This window comes from Eschrichtius robustus, chromosome 20 (genome assembly GCF_028021215.1).
Source record: "Eschrichtius robustus isolate mEscRob2 chromosome 20, mEscRob2.pri, whole genome shotgun sequence".
In the NCBI taxonomy this organism is placed as follows: domain Eukaryota; kingdom Metazoa; phylum Chordata; class Mammalia; order Artiodactyla; family Eschrichtiidae; genus Eschrichtius; species Eschrichtius robustus.
Window position 1 is genome coordinate 22977020 of NC_090843.1, and position 27736 is coordinate 23004755.

A 27736-nucleotide genomic window follows, 5' to 3' on the forward strand; every position below is an offset into this window, starting at 1 on the left:
CCTCAGAGCCGTGAGTGCTGTGTACCAAGGCCGCCCAGCCCCTTCCTTCATGGTTCCTGGACAGGGGGGCATCTGGGCCCCTTCAGAGTCTGATGATTGTCTTCTTTCAGACACACTAATTCATCAGAACCAAATGCCCCTCTCAGTGTAAACTGAGAGCAGGGTGAGGCTGTCACTTCCTGCATCAGGTCATGGCAGGAAGGTGGAGACAGCCCAGCCCTGGGTTCTATGGGAGCAGCTTCCAGCCTCAGCCCAGCCCAGCCCCTGCCCCAGGCCACCCTCCGGGAACTGCCATCAAGCTCAGCCCTTGTTCAGTGTTGGTGCTGTTGCTTGAGGGAACCCCAGATGCCAGGGCTCCACATTTAATCCCAGAAAGTCACCTTTCTGATAGGTTTCCTCTGCATTCTGTCTTCTGGTGTCTGGGCACGCTCTCCCAGCATCTCTAGGGGGGCCTGGGGCGGCCCGCTGCTTTCCAGGCCTTTGTCTAGAAGGCTGGTTGGCTGGTAGAAGGAGAGCTCCAGGTCTCTGGGATTCGTCTACTGAGCAGACGGGGGCCTCGAACCCAGCTGAGCCTGGAAAGAGGGACTCTGTCTGGAGTCCCTCAGAGGCCTGTCCCCGCCCCCTTGAGGGCCATAACAATCCTGCTCTGGCAGAAGCCCACCCAGCTGCCCCTCCCCATCCAAGGCCCCTGGTGTACGTGCTGGGGGGGTGGCTTTGTGAACCGCTGTCCTCACAGTCTTGTGATGCTGGCAGCAGCTTTGAGCCAAGAGGAAGGGTCAGGGCTATTTTGAGCTGCGGCAGCTCCTCCAGCACCCCTGGCTGTCTTAGACAGGGAGCCCAGATGCAGCAAGAAGCCCAAGGGACGCTCCCTCTGCCCCGTCCCTCCTCATAGGCCTGTGGGTGTGGCCTCAGAGGTGCTCAGGGGGTGGCAATGGTAAAATAAACTTGCTTCTTTATTTTGTTCTGCTGTCCTCCCCAGGGCTCTTCTAAGACAAGTTAAAAATCTCCTACGTTTCCCCAGGGCTGAGCCTCCCTCTCCCTGCTTGCTTTAACAAGGGAGCAGCGCTCAGGTTCCAGAGCTGGAGGGAGGAGCCCAGAAAGCCTGGAGGGGGAAGGAGGGCCTTAGGGGGTGGCTAACGCCTGGGGAGGGGGCAAAGGGGTGGCTGGACTCCTTGTGGGAAGGAGGCTGGGATGGGGCAGAGAGTGGCCAAGGGCTCACGTGTCCTGCTCCCCAAGTCTCCTGGCAGCAACAGGCCTGGCTCTTCAGAAGCCACGACGACCAGGTGGGCGGAGCACCCGAGGAGCTGGGGGCATCTCATGGCCCAGGGAAAAGATCAACTGCCTGTTCTTCAGGAGGGGCTGAGGCGGCCCTCAGCACCCAGTTGAGAACAGAGCCTGGCGGGCAGGCTAAGTGGGAGGCTGGAGGGGCTGGCCCTCCGTCACCCCTCCACTCCAGAGGAGGAGAGGGCCTCCGCTGAGGGATGCAGACTGGCACCTGCAGAACCCAGGGTGGCTCAGCTGTGCCGTCAGGAGCGCTGGATGCAGATGTGGACAAAGAGGGTGGCTGGTGACAGTGAGGCCCCGTCCTTGGAAAGCAGGTGGATGTGGCGGTATCCTGCGGGGAGGGGAGCCCAGTGTCAGCTTCTCTGCCCACCGCACCGCAGGGCCAGGCGTGTGGGGCAGAGACCGCATCCCAGCCCTGGGGGCTGGAGGCTGGGCCCAGCTCGGGCCAGCTTAGGGCAGGCTCTAAGGAGGGAGGGAGTGGGCAGCCTGGGTGAACAGGGTCTTGGAGGCCCAGCCCCCCTTCTCTTTCCACCCCCATCAACCCCACCAACCTTGCTTCAGGCTGCTGAGAGGCAGTGTAAACTGGCCCACAAAGTCATTGGGGGACGTGGCGTCATAATCTTCTACCACGAACCGGACCAGCACCAGCTCCGGAGCCCGCAGCTGGAACTGCAGGGTCTGCCCCCAGCGGGGGTTGAAGCCTAGGGCGCAGGCCTGTCCGTCAAGAGCCCGCCCTGCACCTGCCCCACTCCCCGCTGTCTGCCCCCAGCTCGCCCCAGCAGGGCCCCCACCATTGTTGAGCACATAGTTGGTCTCCTTGCAAGCACAGTCTGCGGGCACCCCGTGGATCTCAATGCGCACCAGCGGGTCCACGATGGAGTTTGGCTTCTCGGCGTTCAGCTTGGGCAGCTGCTGCGCAGTCAGCACCTGTGGGGGAGGAAGGGGAGCTAGCCTGGCCCGCGGGGCTCACACCGGCCCTCCCGCTCAGGACCCGGAGGCGGACCGCCCTCACTCAAGCTGTCCCCAGGCCTCTGCTATCCTCAGGCTGGCACCCCGCAGACAGGGACCCCAGGCAGGGTGTTGTCCAGGCTGCTGACCTGGATGGTGAAGGTCGTTCTGGGGGTTCCAGGACACTCAGGGTCAAAGGTTGTGTCAGGCTGCCGCAGACAGGCAGGTTTCAGGACATAGCCGCACTGCCCATTGATAAGGAAGCGCCCGGCATTGAGGTCCATCTCATAACCTGGCGTCTGGAAGTTCAGGGCCACTGTGGACACAGCGGGGGCAGGGCAGGGGCTCTTAGTGGCCCTCTCTTCACTGCTCGGTTTCAGGAGTCTCACTGCCCTCCCTGCCAGACACACCTCATGGGGCAAGGACTCAGCTCTCTCTAGAGAGGGCTCAGGGTCCCACTGCCTGGGTAGTGCTATCCCACCCCTGCCATGGCTGGGGGGTTTCACGGCAGCCAGGGAACCCAGCCTCCGCGGCTGGAACCGGAGGGTGGGGCTGGGCCTGGGGCCGGGCCAGAGCCAGGATCCAAGGAAGCCAGATGCTGCCCTACCTGCCCCCAAGGGGACCAGGCTCCTCTCCTTTGGCGCTGCTCAGCGTCCCTCCAGAGCACACGCTCGTCAGCGTTGACTTAGTGGGGACTGCCGGGGTGTGCGTGTGTATGTGAGGGGCACGTGGGAGTGGAGGTTTTTAATTTCCACCTTCATAAAAAGTTTTGAGATTGTACACTGGCTCGTTTACACAAACGAGCCTGCTTTGTGTTTCCCCACCTTCCTTGTTGATCAGTCTTTTAATAATTGGCATCAACAAGACTCATTTTTCCACCTTCTGGAAAGCTGTGTGGCCTCATCACCGCCGGGGCCTCCGTGGCCCCCTGCCCACCCCCTCTCCTGCTGCTCCCACTCACCCAGCTGACAGCCCGAGTTCCACATCTCCTGGGGGTTGTAGTTGGCGGAGTTCATCCGCAGCCCCAGTGGGTAGACACGGGTCAGTTGGCAGGCATTGTGCCTGATGAAGCTGTTCCCTGAGGGAGAGTTGGGGCAGGACTGTGACAGCCCCTGGGCTGTGGCTCACCGGGTGCCAGGGCCTGTCACCTCCCCTCCCCCACCTCCAGAGACAAGCTGGGAACAGAGGCTGAACTCCCATCCCCAGCTCCCCTGCCCCTGCTCCTTGTTCTCTCTGATGAGGGGACAGGGGTCCTCACAAGGAGGCTGCTGAAGTCCAGAGAGGGGCAGGGACCCCCCCCCCCCCCGCCTGGCACTGCCTCCCCCCCCAAGTCCCCACGTTCCGACTCCGTGGGTGGAGCACCTGGCCCCAGGCTGGCATCCCCTGTCTTTCATGGCTCATCCCACAAGCACTCCTCCAGCCATGCCTCCGGTTCCAGGAACCCTTCCTATACCTCAAGCCTCCAGGCCTTGGGGCAACCTGCTCCTCCTGTCTGGAAGTCCCCTCCCCCTCTTCACCTGGCTGCTTCCTCCTCATCCTTCAGTCAGGTGTCTTCTCAGCCATCACCTGCTCGGGAACCCTTCTCTGATCTCACCCCCTCCTGCTGGGCTTCCCCAGCCTCCGTCATGCCTGTCATGCCCGACTGATCACCCCGCACAGTAATTCATCTATGTCTGGCCCCACCACTAGGCTGTGAGCTGGTGAAGGCAGACAGCAGCCTCCCTCTTCCCTGTGCCCTTTTCCCTCTATGTACGCCTGGCCCGGTGCTGGGCATGTGCTGGGCACTCATTCCCTGAGCCCCTCTTTTCATTGCCCCCGAAGCCCTTTCGCACTCCTTTCCAGATCAACTTCAACATCTACCTCCCACCAGGAGCCTGCAGGTCCCCCAGAGGCCCAACGTCCTGGCTCCTACCTGCCTCTCGGATGAGCTTCTTGGCCTTGCGCTCGCTGAGGGAGCTGACCTGGCAGGGCTGGGGCAGGGCAGAGCGCAGGGTCCGCAGGCGGGTGGCACAGCAGTACACGGCCAGGGCCGACAGCTCTGGGGAGATCTGCTTGGCCTGGGAGATGAGCCTCAGCGGGGGTCTGCCCACTCCAGACCCCTGGTCCTCCCACCTTCCTTCCCTCTGCCACCTGCCCCCAAGCTCCACAGCGGTATCAAGCCCCTGCCCAGCCCGGGCTGGCCCAGCCAGGCCCACTCACCCGCCGCCTCTGCTCTGCGGCCCCCGCCTCCTCTTCTTCGTCCTCGTCTTCGTTGTCCTCCTCCCGGTCTGATAGAACTCGACCGTCCTCATTCCGAGCAGCTGGCAGCTTCTTCCCCTTCACCAGGACCCGGCCTTTCAGCTGCTGTAGAGACCAACACGGAACAATTAAGCCCTTTGGCCCCTATGTCAGCTGGTCACTCTATCATTCAGCCACCACTGTGTGAGGGGCTGGCCCCGGGTGGCGAGCAGCGAAGGAGACAGAGATGAGTGATGTTTCTAATAGGAAGAAACCTATGAGGGAAACAGCTCTATCCACAGGGGACTGGCTAATGGGGCCCCTCTAAGCATCAGCATACTACACAGCAGCCAATAAAATGAATGAGGCAGCTCAGGGTTGAAAGAGTAGGTGCTCTCTTCAAAAAAGATCTCATGTGAAAGAAGCGCGTGTAGAATATGTGTTCACATGATCTTCTTTGTGTACCATTTGAAGGAGAAGATAGCTATGTACATAGCTATATATATGCATGGGAAAGTTCTGGAAGGATTCACAAGACACTGTTGAAGATGATTACTTCTTCAGAAATAGGACGGGGGGAGCCTGAGTGGAGGAAAATCCATTTTTCATTGTGTATGCTTTTCTGCAGCTCCATTTTTTCTTTTACCATATGTATGTTATTTTCATACTGATAAAAAAATCAAATCACACACAAAGGTGAATCTACATTCTTTGCATAATTTGGGATTGGGAGTAGGAGGAGAGTTTTCTCAAAGAGCCTAAAAAGGATAAATGTCCTGAAGGGGCAGATAAAATGCTCTGGGGGTTGGGAGGAAAGGAGGAAGGACCACTTCTGGCCAGAGGCCTGAGGAAGTTGTTACGGCCACAGGAAGAGGTCCTCTGCGCTGAGCTAGAGCTCTAAGCAGGTGGCGCCTGGCGAGCACAGATGGCTAGGAAGGGAGCTGCAGGTGGAGCAGACAGTGTCAACCAAGGCCTTCGAGATGGGAATGGCCGAGCCTGCAGGGACTCCGTGGGCAGGAGGCAGAGCGGGGAGGTCAGGGCCAGGTCGTAGAGGGCCTTCGATGCCAGGTGAGAGGGTGGGGTATGTCTAGTCAAAATGGAAGGCAGACAAGTGACAAGACCACAGGGTGGCAGATGTCAGATGAACGGAGAAGCGGAGGAAGGTTAAGACAGAGAGAGGGGAGGGGGCCTGAACAAGGGAGGTGGATGGTGGACCTCGGAGCCAGACCCTCCCCCCACCCAGGCTGGGGGTCCGGGAGCATCACCTCTGGGGACGGCAGCTCTTCAGGGTTCTGGGAGTCCAGCAGCTGCGTCACCAGCATGTCCCCTAGGATGGTGTGGAGGTGACGGGCCATGGCAGCCTGCTGCTGCAGCCCACAGTGGTTCTCGAGGGACAGGATGACGGGGTACGGGGACAGCTGTGGGAGGGAGGGGCGGCAGCTCAGAGTCACTCACCCCTCCCCCACCAGGACCCCTGCTATGCCCGGCCCCCTACCCCTTTCAGGACAGGCAGGCAAAGGCAGGGCTCTGGAGAACCCACTCTGGGGGAGACTGAGTGAGTGGATGTGGGACACACTGGGGTCAGTGTGTACGTGGAGGGGCAGAGGTCAGATCTGGGGCCTCGGGGAAGGGGTGGACTGTCTGGGGAGCTGAGGGTGGCTGCAGGAATGTTTTTCTTTTATAAATGCTCTTTATCTGTTAATGACACTGACCATGTCGTTTAGGTTGCACACTTTTGGTCCCAGCCCATCATTTGTTGATGGTAAGGTTTGTATAGCTCGACAGAAGTTGCAATTTTATGTAGGTGCAACACTGAGCCTCTCTTTCACGATTTTCTCTTTGCGAGTCATGATTAAAATGTCCTTCCCTACCCACAAAGTTTTCTTCTGGAAATTTTACTATTTTAATACATTTACTAAATATAAGGGTGGGAGAAGGGAGCCTCTCACCCAGCTTTATTCTACCCCATTGGGCAGTTGTCCCAGCAGCACTTGGTGAAAGTGAGTCTCTGGGCAGGGGTTTCTTTTGTTTTGGGGGGTTTTTTGTTTTGGGGTTTTTTTGGCCGCGCCGCAGCATGCAGGATCTTAGTTCCCTGACCAGGGATCGAACCCGTGCCCCCTGCAGTGGAAGCACAGAGTCTTAACCACTGGACCACCAGGGAAGTCCCAGGGGTTTCTTTTGGAAGGACCGAGACCAGCTGATGTCATGGGGAAGGCTCTGGGGCTGGGCGTGGGGGTCCCAGGGCTCACCGTGAAGGCGTGGTCACGCACTGCCTGGATCACATCTCGGAAGAGGATCTTGGAGGTGAGGGTGTGGCCATGGTAGATGACCGGCTCCCCTCCTGGCCCCTCCCAGCAGTCAAGCTCCACACAGCGGCATCCCTGGGCAAAGGCTCTGCGGACAGATGGATGGATGGGCAAGGTGTCATGTGGGTGACACAGAGCAGGGCAATGGACAGGCCCCCAGGTAGGCCCCAGGAAGCCCAGGGCGGGAGTTGAGCCCCATGTCCATCCCCAAACTGGCTCCCAGACATGTTCACTCCCACCATCCCCCCCACTATGGTACCTAACATAGGCCTCGGTGCTGCTGGGCCCACCGATCTGAGAGTCGGTCAGGTAGGTATTGTGGGAGCAGGAGATGAAGTAGTGGGCCAGGGGCTGGTTCATGTCCTGGAACACACACGTGTGGGCCAGGTTCAGGGCAGCCCCCTCAGGCGACAACAGGTACATCATGAAGCCATCCAGAGTCATCAGTTCGTGCTGCTTGGCTGAAGGAATGGGCAGAAGAGCGCATCACGGGGGACCCCTTTGGCCCTAAAATGCCTCAAAGCTCACTCAACTTAGTAATAGTGAGCACCTGTCTACTGACTGGACTCTACGTAAGTTATGCCTTTTTTTTTTTGGCCACGCCTCACAGCTTGCGGGATCTGTTTCCCGACCAGGGATTGAACCCGGGCCACGGCAGTGAAAAGCTGGAATCCTGACCAGTAGGCCACCAGGGGACTCCCAAGTTATGCCATTTAATTTCAACCCAACCCTGTGAGGACGGTACATTACTATGCCATTTTACAGATGTGGCAGCTGAGTCTCAGAGAGGCAAGGTAACCTGCCCAAGATGGTGCCCACAGCCTGTAGTAGCAGAGCCCACTTAGCTGGGAACCCGGACCTGTCAGATGCCAAGCCCTGGGCCGTGTTGGCCCCAGCCCCATCTGTCAGACCCCTCACCTGTCTCGTTGAGCTCATAGGTGTGGATGAGCTGCCGGGCGTGGGCCAGCGTGGCGCCATCCTCACCCTGGTCCTCCAGGAACTCCAGCAGCTCGGAGGTGCTCAACACCCGGTCCTCGCCCGAGTACCGATGGAAGATCTCCTCCAGCTCGGGGCGTTTCAGCAGCCGTCGCAGAAACTCCTCGATCTCAGGCCCCTCCAGCCACTCATTGTTGGAGCGGTCACACTCCTGGAGAGCAGGAGGGAGAGATTCAGAGGAGGAGGACACCCTGGGAGAGCTGGCCTGCGCCGACACACCCGTCATCCACCAGGTCTGGGAAGGAGGCGTTGTCCGCGGTTTCACAGGTGGAGAAACTGAAAGCTAGCCAGGCTCCGGGTCTCACTCAGACTCACACAGCTGCTAAATCGCAGGGCTGGGATTCTAAGAAAGGACTCCTGGGTTCATTGCCTGTTCCTCTGCCCCATGACCTACTCCAAGAATCAAGATGTGGGAGGAAAAACTGTGAGCCCTGGGCAGGGCTGAGGCCCGGTGCCAGAATCCCCCCTTCCCGTGTGTATACGCTACCGTTCTCACCCTCACACGTTCACACCCAGGGCCAATGAGCAACACATAACAGAATTCACGTGGCGCTATCGGCCCAGGTGCACAGGTGCCATGGCCCTCCTGTCTTTTGGAGTCACAGTCAACATCCACACAGGTGTCTCCACGTGATCCAACTGGGCCACGGATGCAGAGCCCACCTCTGTGGGCCCCTGTCTGTGCTCCCACATGTGGGGTGTACATGGTCACGTGTGGAGGTGCCACACATGCCACAGTGGAGGGGGGTGCGCTCCTGTGTGTACCCATGAGCCCGAGGTCCTCCCTACCTGGGCTCTGCCTGAGGGTGAGGAAAGGAGCTCTGGGCCAGCACTCCCATCCTGGCCCAGTGGCTTCACTGGGATGAAAGTGTACCTAGGCCCAGATGTGGCCTTTCTGCAGAGAGAGGCCACTCACCACAAAAGCTGGGGGGTGGGAAGGGGGGAGGGAACTGATGACTCAGATGGCTGGGGGAAGGCAGAGAGCAGAGGTCAGAATGGTGGCAGATGCCCACCTTGAAGAGGCGGTAGGCGTACATGTCGTTCATGTCCACGTTGACCATGCGGAGCAGGTTCTTGATCTCCTTGAAGCTCATCTTACTGTCCTGGTTGGAGTCTGCTCGATGCAGATAGAAGTGGATCCAGGTGCGGGTGCTCAGGAAATACTAGAAACAGGCTGGGCCCAGCCCCCTGCTGACAGGTAACTGACAGGTATGGCATACCCTCACCCCCACCCTGGGGGCTCCCGGGTTTGGGGGCTGTGCTTTCCCCTCAGCCTGTGGACCCCCTGAGTGCCCCAGCCGCACGTCCTCCACGGGACCGGGCTCCCCAGAGACAGGATGCCCCGTCACCACCCTCAGTTCTGAAGACAAGGGGCTCTATCTCAAACCGCGGGTCCCTAAGGGCGGAGCCACGCCTCCCCTGGGCCTGATCCCGGCACAGGGCCGGCCCCCCTCCCCGCGCGGTCCGCTGCCCTCCCCGGGAGGATATTGGTCGAGGCGCTCGCGCTGGCTCATGGCATCGAGGCGCGCGCGCAGCTTGGCCAGACCGCGCACCCAGCGCTGCGCCTCCTCGGCCGTGGGCGCCACCAGGTCCAAGTTCTTGCGACGCCCCTTGAAGGCGATGGTTAGGCAGCGCGCCGGCTCGAAGGCGCCCCCGAAGCGCCGCAGGCCCTCGGACTGGTGGCCCTCGCGGACGGCCTCGATATGCTGCACGAAGACTGCGGAGAGGGACGGGACGTGCGCGGCCGGGTCAGGGCGGCGGGGCCGGGCCTCCACTGTCCCCCGCCTGCCCACGCCCGCCCGGGTCCCGGCTCACAGATGTGCTGCGAAGGCGCGCGTGGGATGCTCCGCTGGAACCACACGCTCAGGCCGTCCTCCTGCAGCCGGTACAGCCGCTCCTTCTTCCATGTCCGCGAGCGGATCTTGCAGAGCCGGGAGCCCCGCAGCATGGCGCGCACGTCCTCGTCCTCCGTCAGGCCTGCGGGGGCGGGAGGCCATGGGCATCCTGGCCGGCCCTGCCTGCAGGTTCCCGCCACCCTCCTCCCAGCAGGGAGGTGCGGCCTCCCTGCCCAAGCCTCTGCAAACTCTCCCAGGCAGCTCTTCCTCTCCCTGTAACAGGCCCCAACACTGGCTTTGGCTATAGGCTTTTTGGCCCCAAGGCCTGTGCTTGGTGTGTCCCACCCAGGCCCCCAGGGAGGGGTGCCAGTAACAGGCCTGCCCTCCTCCCTGTCAAGCAGCCTCCTCTGGAGGCCCTCAGAGCAGAGCTCAAGGCAGCGCCTGGGACTCAGGCCTCGCTAAAGGTCACTCTTTCTGCCACTCCCCTCCATCACGGCCTCCAGCCTTCAAGCCTAGAATCTGCCATCAATAGCCTTTTCCCTTGACACGAAAACCTGACCATCAGGAGGGTAGTCTCACTATCTAACCTAAATCTTTCTTGCTGCAACCCAAGCTCCTCATCTCTGCTTTCCCGAAGACAAGGGAGGACAGCAGAGGTCACTCTGGCTCCAGGGTCTCAGACCAAGCATGCCAGGCCCAGTCCTGCCTTGGCCAGCCTGGGACTGATCTCCAGATGCCCTGGTGGGGCCCAGCTGAAAGCATGATCTCCTGTGACACTTGGTATCCCCCTTGCCCAGCCACTGTCACAACCCCGTGTAACCCCTGAGCCCACATGTGCTCTCCAGTCACAGTGTCCATCTTTCTTAATAAGACAAAATGCTTACAAAGTACCTACTACATGCCAGACCCCACTCATGTATTAACACACGAGAAAACAAGTGCAGAGATGCTTCAGTAACTTGCCAGAATTCCATGGCTGGGGAGTGGCAGAAGCAGGCTTCAAACCCTGGAGGTCAGGCTCCAGCACCTTCGCCCTTGGCCACTACACTGACCCCTCTGCTCCTCCTACCCTCCTCCCTCCCCAGCTCCCTGCAACCACCCTGGGCTTGAGGACCTAGGAAAGAGCAGGGTCCGAGGAGTCAAATACCAGCTCTGTCACTTCCCAGTTACACGGCCTTGGTGGCACTACCCTGTGACTGCTCTAAGCCTCATGTTCACCATTCATAAAATGGAGACCACAATAGTAGCTGCTACAAAATCCAAAATTCAGTCAAGATGCTGCCCATCCTGGTAGGGCCACACCCTGCTCAGATCTGCCTCAGCAGGGGTCAAAACCAAAGGTTTATGAGCCATGGGACAATAGAACGTGTGGGAACCAGACAAAATGTAGGGTCCACACCTTTTGGAAGGACGGAGGCAGCCAGGAGTGGATGAAGGCCCAGAGTTCCCAGAGAACCGAATCTGGATTTATATCTGACGCCTCCAGATTTTTCAATGTTGGCAATTAAATCAAATTGAAACAAAAAACCCCAAAACACCACTGTGTGGGCCAAAGGAAACAAGACAGTGGGCCTCTCTTCCTCCCTTTATTTTAACAAGCTCCCAATACTGGGTTTGGCTTTAGACTTTGTGGCCCCAAGGACCCTGCTTGCCCAGCTGCAAACCCTGACCCGAGGAATCAAGTCTAAATTCCTGGGCCTTCCTCTCACTCTCTCCAGGAGCCTTTGTAGGATCCTTCTCCCGTCTCTTCCTCACACTGCAGTCCTTCAAGGACCACCTCCTCCAGGAAGTCTTTCCTGATTTGTCTTCAAATAGGAGTTCTCCTTCCCTGACCACCAGCAACACTTGTTACTTTAATTAATCACCCCACCTAAACTGTAATTTCAGTGGACCTTAATAAGCCCAAGCACTGGGATATCCTCACCTCAGTGCTTGTCCCAGAGCCAGGCTTGCAGCCAGTGTTTTCTGAAAGGGGAGGCAGATGGACAGACAGCTGGGGACTAAATGCATTCTAGCCCCAGCCCTGAGCCATCTGTCCAGATGTCAGGGCAGCAGCCTTGTGGGTCAGGGTTTCTCAACTCCAGCTGTGCATCAGAATCACCTGGTGGAGGTTGCAAAACCCATGACCCAGAGATTCTCGTCCAGCAGGTACAGGTTGGGGGTTGGGCATCTGTATGTTTAAAAACCTACCTTATGACTTTGAGAGTGACTATGATGGAGAATCATGGACTCAGGGGCAGGAGGAGAAACCTGCCATCCTTAAGAGGCTATGGTCCCCCTTGGGGCCAATTTGTGACCTTAATGGCTCCAAGGGGTCTCTCAGGGTTTAGACTGTGGCCTTCTGGAAGGGTCAATGCCCACTCAGTGCCACCTAGCTAGGAAGGGGAGGTGGAACCCTCCTTCTTCCAGGTAAAGAGCTGGAACTTGGCATGTGCCAGGCCAAGAGACTCACCAGACCCTCAGGCCCCTATCCCCACATCCAGGCAACCTCTGCATTCTCTCATCCTGAGGAACAACAGAGTGGGGGGCAGGGCATTCAGGGGAACCTGCAGTGCCACCAGGGCTGAGCCCACCCCTCCACCACCTCCTCAGCTATGGGAAAGGGGACTCCTCATTCCCATGACAACCAGGCTCTGCAGCTGGAGCCACCTCCCCTGACTGGGCCAGCCCTGTGATGCCAAGGCCAGAGGTGGGGAGGATGGGGAGGAGGCGGCTTGGTGAATGACTAAGGCTGGAAATGGAGGTGAGTCACTGAGGGCCTCTTTTGTCCAGAGTCTGCTGCAAACAGGACATGGAGAAAGGCAGCCTGAGCTCCCGACCAGCCCCCCACTGGGACAGGTTCCCACGTTGAGGAGAGGCCCCTACTCCTGGCCCTCACCCCCAGCTCCCCAGGAGCCTGCTGGGGGAAGGGGTGACATTCCATTCTGCCCACCCAACCAGGACAGGCCCCCGGATCACACTGCCCCTTGGACCACACTGTCCTCCAACCACACTGCCAGAGGAAAAGCCACACAGAATGAGGGTGAAGTGCCAGGCTGGGCCAGGTGCTGAGTCCCTGGGTGGGTGCCTCTATTTCTCCATTGCTTGAGCTTCTGAACCCTGGGGTAGTGAGGGGGCTGATCTGTCAGATGGGAGGGGCAGGACCAAGGGAGGTAAGGGCGTGAGGTCAGGAGGCAGGCCCAGGCCCTGGGCAGTGATGCTGAGAGGGGCCTGGTCCTCTGCCTAGCCACCCAGTAAATATTTATCGGTCTTGCCAGATCCAAACCCACAGATGTTTCCTCGACCTCATTCCTACCTGCTTGGAGCAGGCGTGCAAGCTGCCTGCCTCCTGTGGTTTCCGTGGATTCTCTATCTATCCATCTCTGCCTTGAACCTGGAGCTGGGCTGGGCCAGCACCATGGCCACCTCAACCGAGCAGGTGGGGGAACAATCACAAAATAACAGTAGTAAAAATGAGGACAGACAGTACCAAAAGGTGGAAACAACCCAAGCGTCCATCAACAAATGAATGAATAAGCAAAATGTGGTCTATGCATACAGTGGGATAATTATTCAGCCATAAAGAGGAGTGAAATCTGATCTCTGCTACAACATGGATGAACCTTGAAAACATTATGCTAAGGGAAATAAGCCAGACCCAAAAGGACAAATGATGTACGATTCCATTTACATGAGGTACCTAGAACAGTCAAATTCATAGAAACAGATTTTATATCACTTATACCTCAATTTTAAAAAATTCAGAGACAGAAAGTAAACTAGAGGTTACCAGGGGCTGGGGAAAGGGAAGAATGGTGAATTATGTCCTAATGGTTACAGAGTTTCTGTTTAGGGTGATGGAAAAGTTTTAGAAATAGCACAACATTGTGAATGTAATTAATGCCACTGAATTACCCACTTCAGAATGGTGTACATGGCCAATTTTATGTTATATATATTTTACCACAATTTTTAAAAATTAAGGGACTTCGCTGGCGGTCCACTGGTTAAGACTCCACGCTTTCAATGCAGGGGTCACAGGTTCGATCCCTGGTGGAGGAACTAAGATCCTGCATGCCACACAGCACAGCCAAAAAATAATAATAATAATAATGTAATGCCAGAAACCACTGTACACTTTAAATGGCTGAATGGTATGGGATGTGAATTAATTCTCAATAAAGCTGTTAAAGAGGCACAGAGCAGCTAACGAACTTGTCCAGAATCACAGGGCAGCTGGAGTGCGTTGAGAGTTGGGGGGCCTCACCCAAAGGTCTCTGTGTGACTGAAGGAGCACACAGGGCTCTCTGTCTGAGGCCCGCCCACAGGGGGCTCACAGTAAATGATAACAAAGAAGGAAACCGAGGCAGTGCCCAGGAGGGAAGAGGGACCCGGGTATTCTGCTCCATCCCTGCTCCTCATTCCCACGGCTTCCAGCTGGGCCCCTCTCCCGCCCAGCCCAGCTCTGTGTCATCAGCTGGGGCCCAGACACCTTCCCTGAGCCGCTTATCTCAGCCCCCAGAAAGGGGCCGGGAGGTGGTGAGGAACGGGCAGCCCCACAGTTTCCCAGTGACCACCTGCAGCCTGGGCGGTTTGGGCTGTGTGTGGTTTGGGGCCAAGGCTGGGGGCAGGAATCTGCCCCACTGGCAGAGCTGGAAGGGGCTGTGGGGAGGCCAACTTTATCCCTGGCCCTTCAATCCCACCTTTCTCACAGATGGGCCACTGATGATCAGAGAGGACTAGCTGTGTATGCTGAAAACAGTGTGGGTGGCCCAAGGCAGGGGTGGATGCAGGGGCCGTGTAGGGCGTGGGCAGAGGCCCGAGTGGGCTGGTGGCAGGGGTGGGAGTGCTGTGTGGTCACGGGGTGTGTATGCAGAGAGCAGGGTGTGTAAGGAGTGAAGGTGTGTGTAGGGTGGTGTGTGCATATCGGGGTGTGTGTGTGTGTGTGGTTGGTGGGTGTGAGGTGGTCAGCTTGGCGTGGAAACTAAGGTGTGTGTGTGTGTGTGTGTGTGTGTGTGCCAGTGCACACTCAGGAAGGGCTCACGGGACTCCAGCAGGAATGTGAGACACGCAGGGAACAGCGACAGCCGACAGCCGACAGCTTCATGCCAACGGGGGAGGGGAGGAAGAGCAGCTTTTCCCCGGTGACTGAGGCCATGAGGCTCTGGGAGGGGACAGGCAACGGCGAGGGCTCTCAAACACCTTCTCACCGGAATCCTCAAGCCAGCAGGTAGCCCCAGCACCTCGGGTACCAAACGTGTCCCCCTCGCCCTGGCTGGCTGCCACACCCAAGGCTAGAGCCTAGTGGAGCTCAGTGCCAGAATCCATAACATTCCTTGAAGCATCAACAAAGTCAAGAAAGGCAGGCGGTGCTTCCCCCGCTCCGGGTGGACAGAGTGCGATAAAGGGGGCAGCACTCTTCTCTGCAGGCCCAGACCAGGCGTGAAGCCTGTTTGGGGGCTGAGATCGTGGAGCGGGGCTCCTCAGAGCTGAGGAAGGAGGAGAGGTGAGGGGGGCCAGGATGCAGGACAGAGCCAGCCCCCCAGCCCTGCCTGGCACACACCGGCGTGACCAGGAGGGCTGCCCACCCCTCCCACCACCCAGGCCAGGCACCTACCCAGACCGGGGGCTGCTCTGAAGACTGCCCCACCTGCCTACCTCGCCCCTGGCAGCCCCACTCACCCTGCAGGAGATGCCCTGGGCAGGCCATCGGGAGAGCCCACTTTCCCTGCGGCACTTGGTGGTGTGTGCCGACCGGGGAGGGAAGGGAACAGATTCTGCCCACTTAGTGCTCTGCTCACAGGGAGGATTAGGGGCCGGGTGGAGCATCAGGGGCACAGGGGCAGTTCCAGGCTCTGGGGAGACAGGGCTGCCAGACAAAATTCAGGATGCCCAGTTAAATGTGAATTTCAGATGAACAACAAATAACATTTTAATATCAAATATTTACATAATTTGGGACATACTGATATTTTTTTTGGCAGCCCTATGAGGACACCCCTGGCAGCTGGCAGAGCCACTATGGGGGAGGGGTGTAGCAGGCCCCTCCCCACCAGGCTTAAATCACTCATTCATTCATTGTGTTAGGAGCTTGGACTCTGGGCCAGACTTCCTGGGTTCGAATCCTCTCTTAGCTACTTCCCAGCTTGGAATCCGGGGCAAGTTACTGAACCTCGCTGAACCTCAGTTTCCTCACTCGTAAAATGAGGCTAATGGTCCCACCTACCTCATAAGTTTGTGACATTAAATGAGCTAATACGAGAAAAGCGCTCGCACAGTGTTATAAAGGTGTTAATTAGTATTCATTAATTCCAGATATAAAGAGCCCTCATTGAAAACGATGGCTTTGGTGGCAGACAGACGCTGCCTCTTAGCCGCGCGGCCTTGGGCCGGTGACTTCACCCCCTCCACCTCAAGTTTCTCATCTGTGAGGACAGTGACAGCACCTTCCCCTGGGGTGACCGAGGATTACGTGGGATCTGGGCTACTGCAAGCTCAGCCCTGCCCCGGTGCTCCCTGGGCTCCTCTTCTGCCTCTTCAACTGTTCCCTGGCTTCCCTGGCGCAGACCAGGCCAGCAGCCCAGCCTGGGGGCGGGGGATGGGAGCGGAGTGGACCCTAGGCTCCACAAATGACTCCCACTCAACGCGGGGGCTGCTGTCCGTCCCCCCTCATCTCGGTTTCCCCCAGTATGGCCCCCCTTTCTTTTCCTTGGGCCCCTCTTCGCCTTTGACTCTGAGCCACTCCCTGCCCTAGTCTCTTGACCTGATCAGAAAGAAAATCTGTCCTCTGTTAGACTAAGGGGTTTGGCGAAGGCGGTGACAAGACACAGCCCTGAGGGTCATTTCAGGAGAGGCAGCAGCTGCAGGGGTCATCGTGGAAGCTACCTCGGTGGTAGACCTAGGACTTGGCCTTTATGGCCAGGGCAGTTGGGCCCCAGGACACCTGGGTTTCGCCTCCAACCTGTTCCTGGACTCAGTCAGGCCTGGGGAAGGGTCATTCCCCACAGACTTGACATTCCTCTCTCGGAAGGCAGTCACTCAACAGGACGGTGCAGCAGTCAGGGGGGAGGGAGGGTGGCCCAGATGGCATTCTGACACCCACATAGTTCCCAAGAGTGTCACTGTCACAGGGTGCCCGGAGCTCCCGTGCAGCGTTACTCAGCCAAAGGGTAATGAGTCTTGGGCTCAGCTGTAACTATTTGTCTACAAGTGGCTCCTGGCACGAGACTGTTCATTCCCCTAGGGCAAGGTGCTGTGTTCTCCATCTCCGTAGCCCCAGCCCTGACACTGCGCCCTGGCATGCGGACGGGGCTTAGCAAAAGTGTATGGAATGAGGAGGCAGGCAGGTGTGCAGGAGCATCACCTCAGCCCTCCCATGGTACCCATAACCCCCACAGGCAGCTGACTCCTGGGGCTGCTTCTCCGGCCCAACACCAGCCCTTGACTATCTCAGCGGCACCTCAACTCCCCATGGCCATCGACCTCTCCCCAAACCACCACTGCCCCTTAGACCACAGGATGATGACGCCGCCACCCATTAGAGACACCTTCCAGATCCCACCAACTGCAAAGTCCAGCCCAGTCCATCTCCCTGTAGTTCTGGAATCCATCTCGGCTGTACCGACCCACTTCTGAGCTCCCCGTCCCCCCCGCACACACACAGCTTGCCCAGCTGACTCCTCAGCCTCCCTCCTGTGGGTCTCCTTGTTTCACCCCTGCCTTCGTCCAACCCACCCCTACTCTACCCAATTCCTGCCTCTCTCCTCCGGCCTGAGACCTTTCCCAGGCTCCTGTTGCCCTCCAGAGAAAGTCCATAACCTTATAAGTAGGGGCCTTGAGGACCCAGCCTCCACCTGCCTCTCTCCTTTTGCCTCACTCTAGTCTCCCTCCAGCTCCAGGGTGCAGCCAGGGCTCGCTAGCACCTTGGTCCTTCCTTCATAGCCTTGTTTCTTTGCTTCATTGTCTGACATCCTTGCTGGTACTTCAGCTCTCTGAGGGCCAGGACCGTGCCTGCCTTGTTCGTTGCTGAATCCCCAGGGCAGAGCATACTATAGGCACTCAATCAATGTTTGTGGAATGCATGTGTGATTGATGAAGGGTAGGGCAGAGACCACGTCCTCTGTCTCCATAAGGAGAGTGCCAGGCACGGTGCTCAGAACACAGCACTCAATAAATTCAGGTCAAATGAATGAGAGGAGATAGAAGTAAGAACGGGGGGTGGGGCTTCCCCGGTGGCGTGGTGGTTGAGAATCCGCCTGCTGATGCCGGGGACACGGGTTCGAGCCCTGGTCCGGGAAAATCCCACATGCTGCGGACCCGTGCACTACAACTACTGAGCCTGCGCTCTAGAGCCCACGAGCCACGACTACTGAGCCCACATGACACAACTACTGAAGCCCCCGCGCCTAGAGCCCATGCTCCGCAACAAGAGGAGCCACTACAATGAGAAGCCCGTGCACCTCAACAAAGAGAAGCCCCCCTCGCCACAACTAGAGAAAGCCTGTGCACAGCAACGAAGACCCAAATGCAGCCAAAAATAAATAAAATAAATAAAAAATTTTAAAAATCTTAAAAAAGTAAAAAAGAACAAGGGGTGGAGGACAGTGGTAAAGAGAAGGTAAGACCACCTATCGGGACCTCTGAATTTTGCTCCAAGGTTCACACAGGTCTTCGGGCAGCCCTGCCCTCTGTTGCCTCAGCCCCACCTCATTAACTATGCTCTACCGACCACAGTTCTACTACACCACTTCAGTTTTACAGTATTTTACATTGTATAAAATACTCTCACACGTAAACCCCCTCGTTCAAGCCCTCAGCTCCCCAGTCAGTCCCACTTTGCCCTGGTTCTGAGAGGGGGCCAGGGGCAGTGTGGGGTACATACCAACTTTTGCCCTCTATTAGCTGTGTGGTCATAGACAAATTCCTTTCTCTGAGTCAGCTTCTTCATCTGTGAAATGGGGATTACACCACCTGCCTCTCAGGAATGTGGAGAAGATTGAAGGGCACCACATCCGTAACCACCCGGTGCTGGCCAGTGTCTGGGAGATGCTTGATAAACCACAGTTTTTCCTTTCCCCCACTGACTTCCCTCAAATCTGAGAAGGCAACTCTGGCTTTCTGACCCGAAGGTAGGGCGCCCCCTGGTGGAAAACAAAAGCCATCCTGGGAGCCTCGCTCGGACCCCAGGACCTCGGGTGACCCCAGGTGCGACCTCCCCTCCCCCGCTGGAACGGTGCTGGCCTTCCATCCCTAGCCGGACTCCCCACAGCCCCATTGGGAAGCCCACCAACGGCTCGCCGGAACACCCCGACCCTCCCAGGCTGCGCCGCCGGGGCCCCTCCGCGCCCACCCCGAGCCGCCCCAGCCGCTCACTGACCCATCTTCTTCAGCGCCCGCAGCCCGGGCCTCTTGTTGCCGCCGTCCTGGGGTGCGGGCGGGGACGGGAGCGCGACGGGCGCTGCGACCTGGGCCGGCACCGGGGGCTCCTCGTGCCGCCGGTGGCGGCTCCTCCAGCGGCCGCACAGCATGGTCGCGGGGCCGGGGCCGGGGCCGGGGCCGGGCCCGGGGTCTGTGCGCGGTGTCGAGCGAAGAAACTTAGCGGCGCCGGGAGGGAGTCGGGAGGAGGAGGAGTCGCGAGCAGGGAGAGAGGGAGGGACGAAAGTCAGGGAAGGAGGGACCCGGAGGGAGAGGGCGGGGCCAAGGATGGCGTGGGGAGGTGCGAGGGGGCGGCGAAGGGGGCGGTGACCCCAGGCGGGGAACTGTGCCCTAGAGAAAGTGTGGGGAGGGGGCCCGACCCGCGCCCCCGAGTCTCCGCTTTAGGCCCCTGCTCCTGGGTCCGCCTCCCCATTCTCCGAGCAGTCCTGGGATCCCGGCCCTATCGGAGTCCTGAGCCCCCATGGTGCTGGGGGGAGGCATCGGAGGGGGCGAGGGCTGCCCTCTGGCACAGACACCCTCTCCTTTCCCCGGACCCTGACTCAGTGTGGACTCAGGACCCCTCTCCACCCTCCTCCTCCCCGTCCCGCCCGAGGCCTCAGAAGGAAGCCAGACGGAGATAGGGTCCGCGGGCCGGATCGTCCTGGGCCTAGGGTCCGCGGGCCCGGAAAGCCCCGGGAGCTTAGCCGGGCGGCAGGGCAGCCCGAACCGGAGGGCTGGGGGGTGGGGGGAGAAGTGGGAACTGACTGGAGGTGGGGAGGGAGGAAGGCTCTGGCCATGACGCCATAGGATTAACCCTCTCCGCGCCCGGCCAGTTGCAGTCCCCAAAGGGGTAGAAGACTGCAAGCTGACTGGTCTGGAGAGGATAGGGTGGCGCTAAGCCTGGAGACCCCGGCAGAATCTGTGGTTGGAGGCTTGGACAGGTTGGCACCCCCGCCGGGCCTTTGATCGTCCTGGGACGGCCACCGCACGCTGCGTAGATGTCCTTGGCATCAACTTGCGGGTGAGCGTCGAGTGCGGGTTCCGGTGACCGTGTCATGCGTACACTTACTACATGAGAAACCACCAGCGTATTTGTGCGCGAGGGGTGGGATATGTGCGTCTTCTGCAGCAAGTGCCCTGGGTCGGGGGCGGAGAGCTGGGTGCACACCGCCACTCGGCGGCGGCCGGGAGTGTGTCATCCCAAAGATAAAGCTTAGTTTCTCAGGACCTAGATTTGCCACCTACTGCTCTACTCCATTCTCAGATATCCCGGACCCAGAGATTCCGTCCGTGCTGGCTGGCGTCTCCACGCCTCTCTGGATATTCTTTCTAAATATTTAGTCTTCTCCTCTGTACTTTTAATCCTGCAATTCCTTCCTCCAGAAATGACCTTCCTCATTCTTCTCCTGGCTTACTCTTAAGGCTCCCAAAACTCAGCTCCAGTGTCCCTCCTTTAGAACCCCTGACCTCAGAACATGATTCCCCTTTTTATCCCCAGCGCCTGTTAAGTGTCTGGAGAGCTGAGTTGCGTGGCTCGAATCTGCGGGACCTGGGTTCAGCTGACTAAGCGGGTTTCCACCAGAGGGGGCGCAAGAGACAGCGTCATTTCACGGTGTCCACCAGGGGGCGCTTCCGCCTGCCTCTGGCGGTCCAGGGTTGAGGAACCAACCCGCGGATTTGCCCCGCCTGATTGGGAGAGGCACCGCTAAACTATTTGCATAATCTCGAAAGGGCCGCGTTGAGTGGTCGAGGTGTAGACGAAATCTGAAACGGGCTCTCTCATTGGCTTAAAATTTCCCCCTTGCTCCGCGTCCCCATCCGGGCCAGACCCGTCCAGGAGGTCAATCGGAAGCCTCCGGCTAGTGGCGAGAGGGAACCCAGGTGTCCGGGCAGTGGGCGCTGAGGGTGAGTGCCGGGCGGCCGGGCAGCTGAGCCGGGGTATGGGGGACCGGGGTGGGAGGATGTTTGCCCCGCCCTGACTCCTCTCGGCTTGGGGTTCTCCTGTCTAGGAGTTGGAGATGTGCATCTAGAGAGGCACCGCGACCCTTGCCACCTGTCTTTCCACCCACACACCGAGATCCTCTCCACCCATCCTGGCCCCACCCACGCTGCCTTGGGGTAGGAAAAGGAGTCTCCTCAGTCGCAGCTTCTGACCTCCCGGGGTGTCTCACTCAGGCCTCTAAAGAGCTTAGTTTGCTCCTCTGGAAAACGGACCAGTGACTTACAGAGGCGTGTGCCAGGGAGGAGTTGGGGGCGGGGGGCGGCCTGGAGCCTGCTCACACACAGGCTTGTTCTTGCAGAGTCGCTCAAAAGTAGGGCCCCAAGGCTCAGAGCAGCTGGGTATGGGTACCGAAAATGAAAGTCCAGAGCCGGACTGCCAGAAACAGTTCCAGGCCGCAGTCAGCGTCATTCAGAACCTGCCTAAGAACGGTGAGGGCACGGGGACCCGCATTTGGGGGTCAAGACGACTGGGGTCCGCCTCCCAGGAGGCTTTGGTCCTGGCAGTTTTTACAGACAATCCCTGCCTGAGTTGTCCTGGGGGTCCCCTCTGCCACCTGCCCCTGTCCAGCTGCCCTGGGAGGGACCCCTCACCATCTCTGCCCTCCCCAAGGGTGGTTCTCCCCCCACCTCCATCCTCTTTGAGCTGGGAGTGATGCTCTCTCCTCCACTTCCCAACCCCTGCCCAGGCTCTTACCGCCCCTCCTATAAAGAGATGCTGCGATTCTACAGCTACTACAAGCAGGCTACCATGGGGCCCTGCCTGGTCCCCCAGCCTGGGTTCTGGGACCCTATTGGACGTTATAAATGGTGAGCTCCCCATCGGCTGGGCAAACAAGCCTCAGCTGTCAACCAGCATTTCACAGCCCTCTGTCCCCCAGGGATGCCTGGAACAGCCTGGGAAAGATGAGCAGGGAGCAGGCCATGTCCGCCTACATCACTGAAATGAAGCTGGTGGCCCAGAGGGTAGGGAGAGGCTGCGGACTCCTCTCTGTGACCAAGCTCTCAGCCAGGCGGCCTGCCCCCCACCCTTCCAGTCTGACCCCCATTATGTTTCCTGCACGTTGCTACCCCTATGGGAATTACCACCTTCATGCTGTTCCCCCACCCCTGCCTGTCTCTGGTTCCCGACTGGGCACAAGGTGGGGAGGTATGACAGGGCAGAAGCAGGGTGGAGGCAGCCCAGCTCAAGGGGGCAGTGGTGGGAGGGGCCAGCCCTTCCCCATTAGACCCCCTCCTGCACAGGTGATCGACACGGTGCCCCTGGGCGAGGTGGCAGAGGACATGTTTGGTTACTTCGAGCCCCTGTACCAGGTGATCCCTGACATGCCGAGGCCCCCGGAGACCTTCCTGAAAAGGGTCACAGGTCAGGCCCCCAGGCTGGGAGCTCCACGAGTGCTGACTGAACTGTCTCGGGGGGCTGCTCAGTTGGAGGGGAGCCTGGGGGCAGAGGGCTCTAGGTGATGTCCCTGTAAGGATCGCAACCAGTGCCCCTGATGGGGTGGGTCTCAGGCAGAGTCCATGGCTAACTGGGGAGCAGGGGCCTGATGTCTTCCCAGCCCCACCTCTGGGTGTTGTGTCTCCGCAGGTTGGAAAGAGCAGGTACTGAATGGAGATGCTGAGCCTGCCCCAGAGCCTCCCTGCCTTCCCAAGGAACCAGCACCCCCAAGCCCAGGTCAGTGCCTGGGCAGGAGGGGCAGAGGCCCAAACCCAGGCCAGAGGTGGGGGGGACCTCCAGGCAGGGTGGAGGGGAGCAGGCTAGATGCCACGCTGTGCCTGTCACGCCTCATGCCCAGACACTGAGACCTCCCGTGCTCCTAAAGGCCAGGGGCAGGTTCTGGGATTCCTGTTCCAGGGCCCCACTCAGGGAGCCATCTGGGCCTCTTGCGGCAGTATCTCTAGTGTGTCCTGAACAGATGCCTCTGCCTAGAGGCACCCGCCTCCCCTCCCTCCGTGGCCTCCCTCTTGTCACTAACCCTACTCATCCCCTTCTCAGAGTCCCAGCCACCCAGGGACCAGGACTCTGAGGTTTTCTGTGATTCCATGGAGCAGCTGGAGCCTGAGCTGGTGAGACCCACTCCCATTGCCTCCCCTTCCCTACCCCACTGGGCCCTAGCTGCTCCCACCACCCCCCTTGGACTTTGTGACTCTTCTCAGCAGGTTTGGGCAGAGACGGGCGCCCTGGGAGGAGAGCTCAACACCAGAAACAGCACCGAGTCTCCTGCAGAGAAAGGTCAGCCCCTGCCTGACCCTTCACCCACTTCTGCCGTTCCCATGGTTCTGGTGCCCTGGGCCTTCCCCTGGCTGCCCTCATGGGGAGAGGTGAAATCCAACGCTAGGCACTGGAGAGAGCAGCCTCTGCCCAGGAAGGGTTAAAGCCAGACACTGGCCTGGATGGGCAAAGTCCCTGCCCAGCCTCCTCTCTGAGGGCCACCAGGAGTCTGTACCCTTGGCTGGCGCTGAGGAAGGGCAGCTGGGGTAGAATTCCTAGACCAGCTCTCTCATCTACACCTATGTGGCCTTGGGAGTCATCCTCTCTCTCTGGGTCTCCCATTTGGGACTCTATTAGGAGAACGAGTTCTGCCCTATCCCTTTCTAGAACTTCCAGTGTGCCACGTCCCATAAGGGGCACTTTCCTAAATATTATCTCCTTTATTCCTCAGAGCGAGCAGCCCTGTGAGGGAGATGACATAATTTTCAGTTGACCAACGAGGCTTAGAGAAGTTACTGACTTGCCGAAAGTCACAGAGCTAAGTGGTGCTGCTGGGATTCAAACCCCTGGCGGCCCATTACTCAGCCACATGGATGGGCTTTACAAGACTCACACTTGGTACAAGGGATCGCACTCTACTCTTACTCTTCCCTGGACCTGCCCCAGCCTGCCACCACCCTGCCCCTAGCTGAGTTGCCTCCTGAGTCCCCTTCCCTGTGTGTCTGTGCACTGCAGGGAGATTGGAAAGCACCCTGCTGGGGCCCCAGGAATTGGACACATGGCTGGTGGGGACAGTTCGGGCGCTGCAGGAGAGCATGCGGGACGTCCAGGGGAGACTGCAGAGCCTGGAGAGCATGGCTGTCCCCTGCAAGCAGGTGAGCCCCGTCCGAAGGCCCAGGGCAAGACTGGGGCAGAACTTTGAGGGTCTCTTTTCTGGGCTCTTCATCCAGCCACTTCTGTCTTTGTCCCCACGTCTCTGCCCGCTCACACCTCGGCCTTCTCCAGAGAATGGTGTGGCTCATGGTGCAGGCAAGGAAGTCAGGGGATCTGTAGTGCATCCAGCCTGGAAGTGGGAGAGGCCCTCCTTTCCTGCTCTTATCTCCCTCTGCCTGAAGAGTAACTGAGGACAGATGGAATTCCAACAGTTGGAGGGGCCAGAATGTGTCTGCTCTTTGCATTGGGGCTGGGGGGGGGGGGTTGTCCCTATTGCCCCTCAGTCAGGACTTCTGTTCCCAGATTTATTGTCTCGCCCTCCCCAAATTCAGCCCTTGCATCCCTCACTCCCTCCTCTCAATTTCTAGATCTGCTTGCCCCTTACACCTCTGCTTATGCAAAATAAATAACAGCAGCCATTTCTGGAACCCCAGCTGTGTGTCAAACACATTACCTGCATTATCTCATTTTATCCTCAAAACAAACCAGTGAAATAGGTTTTCTTTTCATTTCCCTTTTACTGATGAGGAAACTACAGCTCTGAAATGTTGAGTAACTTACCTGAGGGTACACAGCCTGGAAGAACCTCACAGAGCTGCTGTGAGGATTAGATGAGATAATGCATGTAGGTGCTTCCGCAGTGCCCGGGAAGGACTTCTCAAATGGGGTTCATTGTTAGATTAACATTAAGTAATGGAGCTGGGAGTGGCCGTAGTTCTGTCTCCCACCAAAGCTGGCATCCACCGCTCACTATGAGTGAGTCTGTTCTTGCTAAGCCTGGAGTGGTGGGGGCAGGGGACGGCTGAGTTCCTGGATGCGGGGGAATCACTCACGTGACCCTTCACCCCCTTGGCACAGTGGGTGTCAGCCAGGTTGGCAGGAATTCCCTCAGATCCACAGCAGCTAACCTTTCAACACTCACCCCCCAGGGTTTTATTTATTGTTTACCTTTCACTAATTTTATATGCTGAAGATTTTAAAGGTTTCCACCCTGAGATACTTGGGTTTGCATCTCTAAAAATAAGGACATTCTACTACCTAGCAAAAACAACATTTTATCACACACGGTAATTCCTTCATATCATCAAATACACAATCCAAATTCAGATCGCCTTTTCCAGCTTCCCTGTCTGTCCAGGCCAGGAGCCTCTGTTCTTAAGACTCTGTTAGTCTAGACTAGTCCCTCTTCCTTGCTACTGACTTGCGGATGAGACTGGATAGTGGTCCTGTAGAATGTTCCACTCTTGTGGTCTGATGACAGCCTCCTGGCTAGTTTACATGACCAGATTACATCAGAGGTGAGATGTTCTTTCTTTACATCAAGGGACACATATTTGGATGTCCTACCATGAATGATTCTAGCGTGGACCACTAGCAGGGATGAAGGGGTGACAGTCTGTTCCCACCACTTGCAGCCAGGGAATGTCCAGTTCCCCATCAAGCCCATTTGACACACAGCTTTTGACAATTGATAGATACTCCTTGCCTGGATCAATAATTTATTTACTGGTTACAAAAAAACAATGTTGACTTTTAAATTCTATGATTCCTTTAACATTTATTAACTGTCATTTTTCTGTAGAGTTTCCCTGATCATCTAGGATTTCCCTGAAATACAGTGCCTTATGGAAGGCAGAATAAGTGCTTAATTCTTTCTCTTTAATTATCTATTTTTAGAATAAGGAGTTGATTTAACAGCCACCTCAATGGTGATAAATTTCCACTTTCTCTTTGAGTATCATCATGAACTCACGGATTTTAAAGACTCAGTATTTCAGTCAACTGCAATCATCATTCTTTTTGATGCCCAGGCTATCACAACTTTGGTGGGACCCTCCCTTTCAAGCTGGGTCCTATGTTCTTGTAATCTGACCTCATTAATCTTTAAAAGCTTCCTTGCTTCCTGGTACAAGACATCTCACTTTCAATTCTACCTTCCCTGCTCCAGACCTAAAATCTGCCACTTCTCCATTCAGCAGAGAATGGTATTTAGAAACTAAAATCTGAGCACCCAGGGTCCTCATTTGAAATATGTGGCACATCCTTTACAATATGGGGTGTTCGGGCCACACCAACAGGGTCACTCACTGCTTTGTGGCCCAGAGGAGACAGCCTTGAAGCCAGTCTCTCCACTCAGCAGCCTCTCCAGCCTTCAGCCTTCTCAGCACCTTGGAGGAGGATATGGGAAAGAGTTAGGGCTCAACGTGTCAGGGACTAACTGGGAGGCCCAGTCCTCAGACTGGGGAGAGGGAGGCAGAAGCTCCCACCTGAGCTCTGCAAGCAGGTTGCGAAGGAGGGCCCAGCCTGTGCTGAGGCCCGGGCTGGCTCCTGACTCTCTCCTCTTGGCGGCAGAGGCCTCCGCCCCGTGCCAGGCCTTGGCCCCTCAGGCTCTCTGCTCCCACGCTGCTCTTCTTCCTCCTGTGGCCCTTCATCGTCCAGTGGCTCTTCCGACAGTTTCGGACCCAGAAGAGGTGACTCTCAATGGACGAGTCTGCAGCCAACGGAGGAGACTCTGAGCCTTCCTAGAGTTTAGGAGAACGGCGTTAAACCCGGCTCCCACCCCCTTCCTGCCGCAATTAGTGTTTGCCTTGGCACCCCTCCCCTAGTGGGGAGCCGGATAAGACCCCACTCTTCCTGCAGCTCCACAGGAACTCCCCTCCTCGCACCCCCAACCACCTCAGGCTCCCTGGGGAGGCTGCACGTGTGGTGCACGTCCCCAGTTCAGGGTTGGCAGCTGATTCAGGGGCAGAGCTGCCGGGTCTCAGCCTCTGCCTTCCCCACCCTCTGGGTCACCTGCCTCCTTTCCCACCCCAGCCTCTCGCCGAGGAGGCTCAGCTCGTGGGCAAGTTGGGACTTGGGCCGGGGCCTGGAAGAATGATTGGCTGGGAGGCCCGACCGAGCTGGGGAAAGGCGGAGGGAGCTAACCCCGGGGGAGGGGAGTCTGCTCCGTTTTCCTGGCCGCCCTGCCCCCACATATACTCAGGACGTCTTCACTAAACATTAACTTACAAAAGAGTGTTTCACAAAATAAAACCTTCATCTTCTGCCGTCTGGGCTGCCACGGATTGAGGCGGGAAGCGGGTCCGGGGCGCGTGAGCCCCAAGTCCCTGCCCCCTCCCCCGCTGCCCGTGGACGGCCCCGAGAGGCCAGCGGTTGGCGTCCCAGAAGAAGCATTTCCCCGCTCCCCGGGCCAGTGGAGGCAACAGCCCAGGGTCTGGAACGGAGGCGGAGGAGATGCAGGCGGAGGGGGGCGGCGGGATGCGCCGCGGTTGGGGCGGGGCCAAGGCTGCGGCCCCGCCCCCCGCCCCGTCGTGGCCAGGGGGAGGGGGAACCGGCGAGCTAGGGGTGGCGGGAGGAGAGGAGCGCGGCGGGGCCCGGGCAGAGGCTCCGTCCACGCCCGAAGGGAAGGGCGGCTACTCCCTTCTCTGCGCGCCAGGCGTAGGGTCGGGGCCGAGACCCCGGCCCCAGAAGTGCTCACTGCCTCTTGCCCCTCCTCAGCTGCTCGCTCCCCGTGCCCCCTCCCGGTGACCTCCGCGCTCAGGCTTTCCCAGGGAACTTTCTGGAAGGCCAAGGCCGGCGGGAGCTTCGTTCCCGCCCCTCCCTGAGGAGTGGGG

At 58.2% G+C, this 27736-nt stretch overlaps 2 protein-coding genes across 9 annotated transcripts; one reads left to right on the plus strand and one right to left on the minus strand.

Moving 5' to 3' along the window:
• Positions 1-935: 935 nt before the first annotated feature.
• Positions 936-19161, minus strand: PLCD3 (phospholipase C delta 3). 5 transcript variants are annotated; one of them, XM_068531297.1, is made up of 15 exons: positions 18942-19161; positions 9567-9728; positions 9240-9468; positions 8765-8894; positions 7674-7902; positions 7015-7216; positions 6699-6843; positions 5715-5867; positions 4432-4575; positions 4145-4289; positions 3194-3310; positions 2382-2548; positions 2076-2211; positions 1836-1985; positions 936-1615 (listed from the first exon to the last, which is right to left on the minus strand). In XM_068531297.1, exons 1-15 carry the CDS (start codon positions 19090-19092, stop codon positions 1527-1529), a joined length of 2349 nt encoding a protein of 782 aa, XP_068387398.1. In that variant the 5' UTR covers positions 19093-19161; the 3' UTR covers positions 936-1526. The 5 variants fall into 5 exon arrangements, 3 of the variants coding, with proteins under 3 accessions (XP_068387398.1, XP_068387400.1, XP_068387399.1); XM_068531299.1 differs by lacking the exon at positions 5715-5867; XM_068531298.1 differs by lacking the exon at positions 1836-1985.
• A 730-nt stretch (positions 19162-19891) lies between these two features.
• On the plus strand, positions 19892-27169 carry ACBD4 (acyl-CoA binding domain containing 4). 4 transcript variants are annotated; one of them, XM_068529819.1, is made up of 12 exons: positions 19892-20000; positions 20807-20884; positions 20989-21097; positions 21280-21409; positions 21667-21787; positions 21859-21943; positions 22223-22343; positions 22566-22652; positions 22974-23044; positions 23135-23210; positions 23925-24064; positions 26475-27169. In XM_068529819.1, the coding sequence occupies exons 4-12, from the start codon at positions 21322-21324 to the stop codon at positions 26595-26597; spliced, it is 912 nt and encodes a 303-aa protein (XP_068385920.1). In that variant the 5' UTR covers positions 19892-20000; positions 20807-20884; positions 20989-21097; positions 21280-21321; the 3' UTR covers positions 26598-27169. The 4 variants fall into 4 exon arrangements, with proteins under 4 accessions (XP_068385920.1, XP_068385921.1, XP_068385922.1 ...); XM_068529821.1 differs by having other exon boundaries at positions 19894-20000; positions 23138-23210; XM_068529820.1 differs by lacking the exon at positions 20989-21097.
• The last annotated feature ends 567 nt before the right edge of the window (positions 27170-27736 follow it).

Bases quoted from the DNA above. Each gene is read 5' to 3' on its own strand.
- PLCD3 (XM_068531297.1), bottom strand. From the start codon at position 19,092: ATGCTGTGCGGCCGCTGGAGGAGCCGCCACCGGCGGCACGAGGAGCCC. The intron at 6,844-7,014 runs GTACCATAGTGG...ATCTGTCCGCAG, and splicing joins AGCACCGAGGCCTATGTTAG to AGCCTTTGCCCAGGGATGCC. The intron at 5,868-6,698 runs GTGAGCCCTGGG...TCCCTCCCACAG, and splicing joins TGCGTGACCACGCCTTCACG to CTGTCCCCGTACCCCGTCAT.
- ACBD4 (XM_068529818.1), top strand. From the start codon at position 21,322: ATGGGTACCGAAAATGAAAGTCCAGAGCCGGACTGCCAGAAACAGTTC. The intron at 21,410-21,666 runs GTGAGGGCACGG...ACCCCTGCCCAG, and splicing joins TCAGAACCTGCCTAAGAACG to GCTCTTACCGCCCCTCCTAT. The intron at 23,211-23,924 runs GTCAGCCCCTGC...TGTGCACTGCAG, and splicing joins CGAGTCTCCTGCAGAGAAAG to GGAGATTGGAAAGCACCCTG.